Consider the following 11,743-nt stretch of genomic DNA (forward strand, 5'->3'; position numbering starts at 1 on the left):
TGGTTTTTTTAAAAATAATGTTCTTTAATGTTGTGTGGAATATGTAAATGTTTCCTTAAGGAAGAAAGTTCTTTGATGTTTGATGCGTCTCTTCTCCCGGGCAACTAGCAGCAGGACATGAGGATATAGCCTCAAGCAGCACTAGGGGATGTTCCAGAAATCAGAATTTCCTCGCAGAAAGGGGGATTACATATTGGAATGGGATGCCCAGGGTGGTGATGGAGTCACTGTCCCTGGAGGCGTGCAAGAAATGACTGCACGTGACAGTGCCATGGTGCATTTGAAAAAGTGATTAGTTCAAGGATGGACTTGATCTTGGAGGTCTTTTCCAGCCTAAATGATTCTGTGATTCGGGGATCTTGAATCAAAGAGGGGAATCAAGGAGGTGGGATTGGAGGCTGGAATGTGGGGTTGAAACTGGGGGTGTTGGATTTGAGCTAAAATTGAGCAGCTGCAATCGGGGTGATGGTGTCAGGAGAACCAAGATCAAGGACTAAAACTGGGAGTCCCAAGGCAACTGCCTGCCTGCCCCCTCTCCCCCATGCCACCCTTTCTGTCTCCATATCATGCTCCCAGGACAAGTTCTCCACTTGCCTTTATTGCAGCAGGAACAGCAGGAACCCACACCCGCACCCAGGGCCATGCAGGGGGCACCAGCAGCCAAGCCCCCGTCCCACAGCCCCTGTCCCCAGCTGTGCTGCAGGGGGACAAGCAGCAGCAGGTGACAGTCCCTGATGATTCCCCCATCCTGGCTCCAGGGGCTGAGCATTGAGCATCTCTGGGATGGGTGTCCTGGCGAGGTGAGGGTGATCCCCTGTTCACAGCCACTGCAGGGAGAAGCCATGGCTGAGGCTCATGCCAAGGTCACTCACGGTGAGAACCTGTGGGGAGAAAGGAGACATTTTGAGATACAGCTTTGACAGGAGGGAAGAGGAAAATTCTTTCCCCTAAACCCTGGCATGGCAGGAGAGCCACACAGAGACCTCACCCCCCTCTTTGGTCACACTGTGACCCTGGAGGAAGAGGAGGGGTGGAGACCCTCAGCATGGGGACCCCCACCCAGCAAAGGGCACTCTGAAACGGGGCCATACCTGGTTGTCCAGGTAGGAAAAGGGCTTCTCCTGGCCATTCAAGAGGACCTTGCTGGGCGACTTCTGCACCCCAAAGATGCTCAGTGTGCCAATGGTGACCTTGGTGGCCTCAGTGCTGGCATGGAGGACGGTGGAGGTGAAGGTGTTCTGCAGGAGGCAACAGCATGAGCTCAAGGTGACCAGGGGCCACCGGACCCCCACTCCTGCCCTCCCCACCACATCCCACCTGTGTGACATTGAACACCACGTAGGAGTAGTTGCCCTTCTCAAAGGTGTCCAGGCTCTCGCCATCGTCCCAGAAAAGGTCCCCCCAGGCAGTGGCGTGCAAGGACAAGGCCACAATGAGACGCAGGGGGTTCCCCCGGGTCACCCCTGTGGTGGTTCCTGGTTTCTGGGGGTCAAAGACATGAGTTTTGTAGGGCCATGACCACTGGGATGCGGGTCCAGGAGTTGAGGTGCTGGGGGACAGCACCCAGGGAGGTGATGGGTGGGCACTCACCTGGGTGGGCAGGATGGAACCTCCCCGGACGTGCAGGTTGAGGTGCTCCAGAGGGGCTGACATCTTCAACATCTCCCCACTGCTGTTCAGCGAGGAGCCCTGGGCAGGCAGTGAGACACATGGGTGTGAGGGATCAGGGCTCAGGCATGGGTCTGAGGGGCAGCCATCCCCAAACCTCCCCCTGTTAGGGCTCAGGGGCTCAGCCAGGGCTTCCCACCCACAGCCCCAAAGGGTCAAGCAGAGATCACCAAACGCCGTGATGCTCCTCACCGTGTAGAAGTCGTACCACGTGCCTTGGGGGATGTAACCTGTGACTGAGTCCACCCCAGGCTCCAGCACTGGTGTCACCAGCAGGCTCTGGCCCCACAGGAACTGCCTGTCCAGCTCCCACGTGGCCACATCCCGAGGGAACCTGCAGGAGGAGACGCCGCTCGATCGGCCGCTCCGCCGTCACTCAGCCCAGCATCTCCCAGCTCCTGCCGGGCATGGCCTTACTCAAAGAACAAGGGCCTGGCCACGGTGTCCCCTTGCAGGTGGGCACGGTGGAAAAGGGTGTAGAGGAAGGGCAGGAGGGAATAACGGGTCAGCAGCACATCCTTCATGGCTGTCCTGGCTGCAGGGCTGAACGCTGTGGGGTCCTGGGCCTGGGGAGACATGGGCAATCAGCAGCAGTCCCACCTCCTGCAAACCCCATCCCACCCTTAGGATGCCTCCCCCTGGGCACAGTGCCCTCCACCTGCTCGTTCTGGGTGTTGTGGTTGCGAGAGAAGGGGTAGAAGGCTCCGAGCTGCATCCAGCGGGTGCACAGCTCCTCCGAGGTGCTGCCGGAGAAGCCGCAGATGTCTGCCCCGACCAGGGGGATGCCAAAGAGGCTGAAGCTCAGCAGTCCTGAGGACAGGGACAGTCAACAGGGCACAGTTTTGGAGACAGCTAGGAGTGGTCTGTGCCACCCACCTGGAATTGAGTAGTACATGTCCTTCCACTGGCTGCGGTTATCTCCCAGCCAGTGCCCCGAGTAGCGGCCCTGGCTGGGGAAGGTGGAGCGGGAGATGACGAGCGGGCGCTTCCCCCGGATCCTGACCAAGGCGCTGGAAAACAACAGGAGAGCTGGGGCAGAGGGTGAGAGCAGCCCACCAGGTGTTTGCCTTATCCCACAACAGCTGAAGGAAAATTCCAGGCCCCTGGCACAGGGGTGGAGAGTCAGTCTGAGCAGTATGGCAAAGGTTTCCAGCAGGACCTCCCAGAGCAGTGTCAGCTCCCCTCTTCTCCCAGATTATTCCCACCCCAGAGGCTGTGAGTAGTCAGAGCTTCTCCCTTTTAGATCACACTCAAATTCCCACCCTTTTCCTACTCAGCTCTCAGAACGATTTTGTCCCAGCCCATCCCCAGGCTGTCAGGAAGCAGGATGCTCAGGTACCTTGCTGTGGCTTTGGCTTCCATCAGCCCGTAGAGGTTGTGGAGGTTGTAGTGCACTGAGGCTTTCTGCTCTGCTGAGGCACACACTGTCTTTGCAGAGAGGGAATTGCCCAGCACGGCTGCCAGGAGAGAGAGCCCAGCTGGACCCAGTGGTTGCAGGGTGCAGAGGATATGGACTCCCCACACCTTCTGGCTCTGAGTCAGCCCTCCCACAGCCAGCTGTCACTGCCAACCCCATGCCAAAAGTTCACAGAGATGGCCCCATCCTGCACCTTGGCATGGCCCTAATGAGAGTTCATGGCTTAGACATGGATACTGGCACATGAAGGTAGGGATGGAGGCATTCAGGGTGTAAAAGAGACATGTCTTTTAGAAATGGTTTTCCTCCAGCACACTCAGTTAGCAGCGACCTCAAAGCACACAGTACCCACCAGCACAGCCCTGTATCTCATCTCCCTCCTTACCTGGAGTGTAGGGGGGGTTATCCAGCTCTCCTGGGGGACAGCCATCTTCAGACCCATCCATGAAGTTGGACGGCTCATTCATGTCCTAAGCAAAGAAAATTGCCCAGCAATTTTAGGTGTGTGTTTTTGGGATTAGTGGCAGACCTGGAAAAGCTGCATTTGAGGGACAGTCCTGCCAGGACACACACAGGGCATGAGCTGAGCTGCTGGCAGAGAGCAACTCATGGGCAAGGAGGACTTACAATCCAGACACCATCAAAGGGCACGTGGGCATAGAAGTGCTGCAGGTTCTCCAGCCACCACTGGTGTGTGTCTGGGTTGGAGAAGTCTGGGAAGGCAGTGAAACCAGGCCAGACCTGTGGGGACACCATAAATCCATGGGTTTAGCAAGCAGGTGATTTGTGGGGAGCCACCCTTTCTCTCTGCTTTGCCTCATTCCAGGAATTTTAGCCGATTCACTTTTCCCTATGTTTTCAGGCTACATCAAAAGCCCCCTCCTTGGAGATGGTGAGAAAGAGCAAGTGGGAGAAAACAGCCAGAGGGGTCAGAGTGGGAGGGAACAGCTGCAGAGCAGGTCTGGAGGCACACTGTCCACCACAAACCATCTCTCCTCACACCAGAAACAGGAAGGGAGAGAAATCAGATGACCAGCCTTAGGCAGCACTGCTGACTCTGTTAAGCTCATATGACTCCCACAGGCTGCTCTGCTGAGCAGGGGCTGACTCCCTGGCTGCTGAAGACACCAGGAGGTGACACAAGGAGGACAAGCCAGGCTCAGGCAATTATCCCTGAGAAGTCCCTTGACCACTTGGTTTCCCTCTATTGTGATGAAATCCCAACCCTGGCATTGCACATCCCACTGCAGGGGGTTCCTCTGGAGCTGCTCACCTGCCCAATGAGTGGCTGCCCTTTGGTGGTGTTGAGGAACAAGCCTCTTCTCAAGCCTTCATCAAAAGGCCAGTAGGAGCCATGAGGGCTGGTGCTGCTGATGCCAGGGTCCTGGGGATGGAGCAGAGGGTTAGTGCCATTCCAGGCAAACCATGGCTCCTTCCCCCAGCCAGACCTGTGTGATTCACAGGACAGAACCCAGACAGGGTCAGCCAGAGCCCACACACAGTGGCTGTTTCCCTCCAAGGGGAAGAGAAACTTGCTTCAACACTTCCAGGCATGTTTTCTAAAATGCCACTTCTGCAAGTCCCCAGGACCTGTCACAGTGTTTTGTGGAGGGGGGACAAATACAAATACAAATACAAATTTTGCTCTTATGCAAGAAATGTCAGGTCATGAACAGGCTGAGGCTACTAAAGAAGAGTTCAATGAGGAGGAAATCCAACTTTCCCCTGCAAGGACCTGCTGGTCCCCACGGCCTCCAGTAAGCAGAACCCGTTCCCCACTCCTTGCAGAGGGAAGAAGGGACATCACAGACAGGTCACAAGATCCCAGCACTTGTGAGGGCACCTGAACTAAGCATCCACAACTCAAACTGCCTGACCCACAGTTCCTCCATTCCTTCTCTCACAAGGGTCAGGGCCATCCCTGTATCTGCAGAAAGAGAAGAGCACAGCACAAGAACCTGGCTGTGTCTCCAAGGTCCTTGCATTAGGGGGATTTCCAGTCACAGTTTACAGCTGCCTGACCAGCACTCCTACAAAAATCCCCAGCACCAGGAATGACCAGCTGGGACCAAGAGCATCCATTATGACCTTGTCTGACATTCCTGCAGCAAGGACAGCAGAGTGGGAGAGGAGGGGAAATACCAAGATCATAACGTAGTGCTGCCCATGTTTGTGGAGATCTTCCACCAGGGAGGGGAGGGAGGTGAACTTCTGGGAATCCAAGGTGAAGTCCCGGTACCCATCCATGTAATCGATGTCATTCCACTGTGCATCCTGCAGGGAAGAGGCTCAGCAAGGGCTGATGCAGACTGGAGCCCCTGCCCCACAGGCCTGGGGTTACCTGGGGGATCTGGTAGTTCCTCATGGCTCTCACAGTCTGCCATGTCTCATTGCTGGATCCGTAGCCCCAGCGGCAGAGGTGGAAGCCAAGAGCCCAGATGGGTGGCATGGCTGGGAAACCTGCAGTGGGACAGTGGCAGCACAAATGGGGTTTCCTAAGATGACAGCAGCATCTCAAAAGGATGGGATGATAAGGGGAGAGGGAGGATAAAAGGTGATCACTGACCACAATAGGCTGGGGGATGCTGATACCAACCCAGCTGAGAGGATGGTGAAGCTGGGGTGAGACAGGGATGTGGGCATGAAGAAGGTGCCTGCAGATATCTGTGTTGGGGTGTGGGCACTTACCTATCACCTGCTGGTACTGTTGGATGACCATGTTGGGATCAGGCCCCAGGAAGATGTAAAAATCCAGCACCCCTCCAATGGTCCTCCAGGTCAGGCCTGGAGCAGGCTGCAGAGCCACCTCTTTGAGTGGGAAGGTAGAAAGGGAAAGAGAAGAGAAACAGGTAGGGACAACTGGGGAGAAACCCCTAGACTTTAGCCCCTGATGGGGCCCAGGCAGCATCACAGGCAATGCTCAGGGGAATAGAGAAATCCTTGCCTTGCACTCAGCAGATGCTAAATGGGTGTCTGGAAGCTTAAATCATCATAGCCCAGAGAGATCATGGGTTTATGCTATCTTGAAAATCTGCCCTTTCAGCTCAAATCTGTGCCAGCTTCCACTGCTGGACCAAGACTAAGCACTTAAGTGCGGTGCTTTCCTTCATGTCCTCCCCTGAAATCCCCTCCTGAGTGAATCTAGAGCTACTTGTACAAGCAAGCACATGGGAGCCAGGCCTTTCCTGGAAAGGGCTCTTCACATGGAGGAACCTTTGCACCTCAGCTCAGGTGGCTGCATCTCACAGCAGCTCCTCCTGGGCAGCATCACAGTCTGAGCACAGCTGGAGCTGCTGGAGGCTCGGTGTGAGCAGCACCATCCCAGCTGGCTGCAAGAGGCACTGCTGGGAGGGACGGGTGGTCCTGCTGCAGCCCTGAGACAGCAGCAGGCTGCAGGAGCTGCTGCTCCCAGCTGGCACACACGGGCACAGCACAGCTGGGAAGAGCCCAGGGGACAGATGGCAGCTGGCTGTGCCCCAGCCGTGCCCTGCTGCAGGGTGAGGGTGTTTCTTTGCAGGGGGAATGGGCACGGAGCTGCTTGTGAGGGACTGGCTGTCCTGGCTCAGCTCGGCAGCGGGTGTGTGGTTAAACTGCTCAGCAGTTGCTAAAGAGCCCCACTGTAGCCAGGAAACAGATGGCTGTGCTCAATAACGGAGCCATCAAACCACAGCTTTCCCTTTTATGGCTTCCTCTCACCCCCAGTTCCCAAACTGGCCACTCCAGCAGCTCCCATCTGTCCCAATCTGCCAGGTCCTCCACCGTGGACAGGCTCTCCTGGGGTCCCCTGGACACCTACCCATGGCATTGCTGTTGAGTAGGAAAACACCATGAGCATTTCCACCCTCCTCCATCAGCAGGTAGAACGGGTGGGCACCGTACAGGTTGAATGATTCCTGCAAGGAGAGGTGCCCAGTAAGACAACAAAGGGCAAAGCAGGAGAGCCCCATGTCATTGCAGGTGAATAAACAACCCTGAACTGCATATGCTGCCACCACCTAACCAGGCACCTGTCACTCCTCTGAAGCATAAGGCAAGGAATGAGGATAGGTTTGGAGCTTAAGGCCATGGGAGGCTGCTTCTTCCTCCAGCTCAGGGGCTGCTACTGAGCTGGGCTGGGAGAGGGGGAAACCTCCTGCCTCACCACAGCACATTGCACGAGGAGCAGGGTGGAGCGGAAACACCCAGTGCCCTTGGAGTGCCAAGAGCATTTTGCAATTGCTCTGAAATCCTCCCTGGCACATACCTGCTCATCAGCCTCTCCCAGTGCTGCTGCCCACCCCTGCCATGCTTTCCCAGGGTTTACCCAAAGCACAGGAGAGTGGCACTCCTGCCCTCACCCCTGCACCCTTACAGAAAAAGGGCAGATGTACCGTGGGAGAGACGTCACGGGCCCAGAATGTGAGGGTCTTCCAGTCCAGGCTGTGCAGGAAGCTGTCACGGTGCTCCCCCAGCCCATAGAGGAACTTGGATGGGAGTGATGTGGATATCTGGAGAAACTGGTCAGCAAAGATCAAGGGGGCCACGGTGGTATTTAACCTGCCAGGATGACACCAACAGAGAGGGTCAAGAGAGGGTTCTCATTAGGATTTATTTACCAATTAATAACTGATCTCTTCCCTCTCCAAGCATCTCAAGGGGCATCCTAGCAGCACTTCCCACCCTGCATGCAGCCCCAACACCTTGACCCAGGAGCAAATTCAGGTCTGGCTGGACACAAGGCATAGCCCAAGCCAGCCTGACCCAGCACAGCACAGCCTTCCCTTTGACACCAGGAGTTTCCACCCAGGTTATTATTAACCACTGAGGCCATGGGATTTCTTAGCCTGCTGTCACTGATAAGCAGCTCCCAAATACAGGATGGAGCACAGCCACCAGCAAATGGAGAGGAGGAAAGGATGGGATCCCAAAAAACCCTGACCAGACACTGTCCAGCTGTTGGTGCTCACCACCAACTTAGTGTGGGCAAAGCTGTGGAGGTGACAGAAGCTGTACAGCAAAGTCACCCACAGTCCTTTTCCACAAAAAGCCTGAAGCTGTGGGTGACCTGATAGCTTGGACAGTCAGAGAAACCCAAGAATAGGGAGAGGGCAAAGCCACAACCATTCTTCGGCATTTTTCCTAAGCCACCATTTATTGGTGATGCGCTGGGATCTACACAATATTTGACTTCTGTAGGACCCTGGGAGGAATCAGAGCACTGTGAAGTTTTTTGGCCAGAGCAAGCATGTGGCCAGTCCCTGGGGCCAGGAAGCCACCTGCTGCCACATCCCCATGTGAGCACCGCACAAAAGATGCAAGACAAAGAGTAATAATTGGCTGGAGATCTCACAGCATAGGTTTTCCTAACGAAAAACCTCTGGGGAGCATGCTGGAGCCTGCCTAGGGTGGGATAAGCTTCTCTCCACCTGCCACAGTGTGAGCATGAGGTGGGTTCTTACAGCACTGCCCCTGTTGCCTTGCGCTGCAGCAGCACCCCAAAGGGGTCCCAGGAGAAGTTCAGACTGTAGATGGGGTTTTCTGCTCTCTTTGTCACCCGGGGAACATCAAGGGGAACCTCATAGCGTGGGTTGGCTGCATCTGTTATCTGCAAAAGGGAGAAAAAGCACTTTAAAGATCAGCAAAGCGAGAGGGCAAATGGCTGGAGATGCTCACTGGCCCCACACTGCCATGCCTGGAGCACGGCAGATTCCAAACTTGATCCAAGCAAGGGATGGTCACCTATGGGACGGCAGGTGCAAGGGTCAGGAGCAGGACACAGGGCAGCCAGCAGGAAGCTCACCTTGATGTGCAGCCGTGTGTCTGTCTCAAACTCCACATCCAGCCTCAGCTTCTCGATGTCCCGGGGGTAATAGGCCTTCTCCCTTCGCACCAGCACCCCCACCACGCCCAGCGCTGTCTGGTTGAGGCTCTCCAGGGCGTAGCTGGGGAAGTCAGGGGGATAGAAGCACCAGGGCACCCCCTGCTCGCCCTCTGCCAGCGGGGGACTCTGGATGAAGCAGCAGCCCCGGCTCTCACAGAGCTGCTGCGTCACCACCACGCGCCGCTCCGGGTAGCAGTCGAAGCGCTGGCTCTCAGGCACCAGGAGACATTTGGGGGGGGGCGTGGGCCCCAGCCAGCCCCCCGACACCTGGCGCAGCACCCAGACAGTGATGGAGCTCAGCAGCACAGCGGCCACCAGCAGCCCACTGCCCACCCAGCACGGGGCCAGCCTCCCCCGGGCGGGGGGCAGCGGGGCAGCCCCCTCCTCCTCCAGCCGGCATCCTGCTGCATGTGCTGACCTCAGCTTCTGGTACGACTTCATTGTCCTGCTGCTGCATGGGAGGGGAGATGGAGGCAGGTGTGAAGGAAGAGCTTGCCCAGGCCTCAAGGATAGCTTCCCCCTCTGCTGATGCCTGCGTTTTGGCTCGGCAGCCTGCAGCATCACATCTGCATCTTCAGCCAAGATGTACCTGGCAAACTCGGCAAAGGAAGGCTCTGCCAAGGTCAGATGGTCCTGACCCTGCTAAGTGTGGGGAGACACTGACACCCATCTGTCCACTGATCCCAAGGCACAAAGCACCATTTGGTTTTGGGTTTTGGGAGGTGGCCCCTCAAGGAGTTTTTCCCAGGTCTGAATTAATGGGCTGCAGTGTTTCTGGAAGGTGCAAGCAAACCCGAGCTTGCTCTTCCTGTGGGAACAGAGCTGTGATGCTGAGAGCTGCAGCTCGGAGGTGTGGAGCATTTTCTGCTCTGAGCATCCTCTCCGAGCATCCTCTGTCATCATCGTCCAAAGCCCTGACTCAGGGGTTTTAGACCTGAGGAGGGCTGGGCAAGGGATGGCTGGGAATATACTATTAGTCCTTGCTTTCTACTGATAAAAGCTGATTCTGACAACTTCTCAGGCAAACACCTCCCAAACTCTAAGCAAAGGATACCCCCTTGCTCCTGTTAAGTTAGCAGGGAACAATCTCAGCATCTTAAAAAAGAGACACAACTTTCTTGCCTCAATGTCCTCACTCTCACTCAGACTCCTCTCCCTGCAAACGCCCACAAAACATCTCCATCCCCCACAAACAGCTTTATTCTCCAACAGCGCTCCCCCAGCTCAGGCCGGGGCCTGAACTCGAACCTCCCCGAGCGGCAGCGCCTCCGCCTTATGCACCCTCCTCCCACCGCTTCCCCGGGGGCGGGCGGCTCCGCGATCCCCGGGCGGCTCCGCGATCCCCGGGCACCTCCGCACGCACCGGGGGCTCGTCCCCGGGAGGGGACACACGACAGCCGGGCGACCCCGGGAGCCCCTGCCCGCCTGCAGGCCCCGCTTACATACACGTGTCTCCTCTTGACATTGTGGCTGCGGGCACGGACACGGGCACGGACACGGGCAGAGCTCCCGGCGCTGCAGCTCCGCCGTAAACACCCGACCAGCCGCTCCTACCGCGCCTCGCTAGTAGCAGCGCATGCCCACACGCCCCTCCTCCGCGCTGTGTGTGCTTTTTTAATTTTATTTTTGATATTTTTGTCTGCGCTCGGTGCTGTTCTGAATGGAGAGTATGGGAGATCGGCGGTTTTTTTAGGTTTTTTCTCCAGCCGATGCGCGCATGAGAACGAACCCTTCTGTGTCCCCTTGTAGCACTTTTATCCCTGCTCAGTGGCTTCAGGGAATTGTGATGCTGAGTGTGTTTTGAGAACTCAGACTCACAAAACCCCACACATCCCAGAACACCACCCTTTTTCCATCCTAGTTTTCACCAGAGGTCCTGTCTCCCATGCACTCCTCTTCATTTGCTTAATAAGTGTGTGTACTGCACAGGCTTTCCCACTTTTCAAGGGACTGGAGAGCTGCTCCTTGTTTACTGTTGAAGGCCACCGCAGTCTAAAGTTCAGCAGCGAATGAAAACAGACCTTTGGAGCAGAGGTACTTTCCCCAGGGAATGAAAACAAAAAGTAACCTGTTGTGAACAGGGCAATTATCCAGAAAACAGAATTTCAGGTGACACAGCCGCTCCCCTCCTGCCATATGTGATCTGTCAAACCCCACACTGTTGCAAAAACGGGGAAATATCTAAATTCTGGTGAGCCCCGTGTGTGGGGCTGTCACCACAGAGGGTGAAACCCCCATCCAGGATGCAGACAGCCCATCCCTCCTGCCCTCGAGAATCACCATCTCATGGATGTCCCAGGGATAAGCCCTGGATGATTTAGGATGGCTCTGGCCACTCTTGGATTTATCACCACTCAGAACACAGGCACAGGTAGCTGTGTTGGGGACATCAGAGGCCTCAAAGGCTCCCACAACCAGCATCCCTCTCCTTGCTTGTCTTGGCTCTCTGAGCCACTAGAACCTTCCTGGATGGAAAAGAGATCTGGAGACAAACCTCAGAGGAACCAGTGGAGACCACAGTGACAGCTGAAATCTGCCCTCTAATCCTTAGCTCACCCTGTCCCAGCACCCAGTGCAGGATTTCAGCCAGTGTCTGCAGGTCTGGGAGGGGTTAAGGCCAGTGTTGCACTACACTGGGCAGCAGCCTCATGCCACCACATTTAGCCAACCTCATTAGCACAGTTCCAATGACAAATAGGGATTTCTTAACATCAGAGAGGTGCATTCACCTAAACCTTGCTCTGGCTGCCCAGATCCATGAGGCTGTGCCAGATTTGAGGTCCCTGTATTTTGCAGCT

At 56.0% G+C, this 11,743-nt stretch overlaps 1 protein-coding gene across 3 annotated transcripts; it reads right to left on the reverse strand.

Annotated features, from left to right (window-relative positions):
- Positions 1 to 578: 578 nt before the first annotated feature.
- On the reverse strand, positions 579 to 10,731 carry LOC306809316 (lysosomal alpha-glucosidase-like). Of its 3 annotated transcripts, none has more exons than XM_079320687.1 (20): positions 10,388 to 10,731; positions 8,865 to 9,396; positions 8,524 to 8,669; positions 7,456 to 7,621; positions 6,882 to 6,978; positions 5,774 to 5,893; positions 5,427 to 5,545; positions 5,228 to 5,359; positions 4,359 to 4,469; positions 3,713 to 3,826; positions 3,471 to 3,555; positions 3,008 to 3,125; positions 2,545 to 2,678; positions 2,327 to 2,478; positions 2,086 to 2,234; positions 1,861 to 2,002; positions 1,591 to 1,689; positions 1,318 to 1,482; positions 1,092 to 1,238; positions 579 to 881 (listed from the first exon to the last, which is right to left on the reverse strand). In XM_079320687.1, the coding sequence occupies exons 1-20, from the start codon at positions 10,408 to 10,410 to the stop codon at positions 819 to 821; spliced, it is 2,814 nt and encodes a 937-aa protein (XP_079176813.1). In that variant the 5' UTR covers positions 10,411 to 10,731; the 3' UTR covers positions 579 to 818. The 3 variants fall into 3 exon arrangements, with proteins under 3 accessions (XP_079176813.1, XP_079176812.1, XP_079176811.1); XM_079320686.1 differs by having other exon boundaries at positions 8,865 to 9,393; positions 10,392 to 10,528; XM_079320685.1 differs by having other exon boundaries at positions 10,392 to 10,523.
- Between the last annotated feature and the right edge of the window lie 1,012 nt (positions 10,732 to 11,743).

This window comes from Erithacus rubecula, assembly GCF_903797595.1.
Source record: "Erithacus rubecula genome assembly, chromosome: 17".
Classification (NCBI taxonomy): domain Eukaryota; kingdom Metazoa; phylum Chordata; class Aves; order Passeriformes; family Muscicapidae; genus Erithacus; species Erithacus rubecula.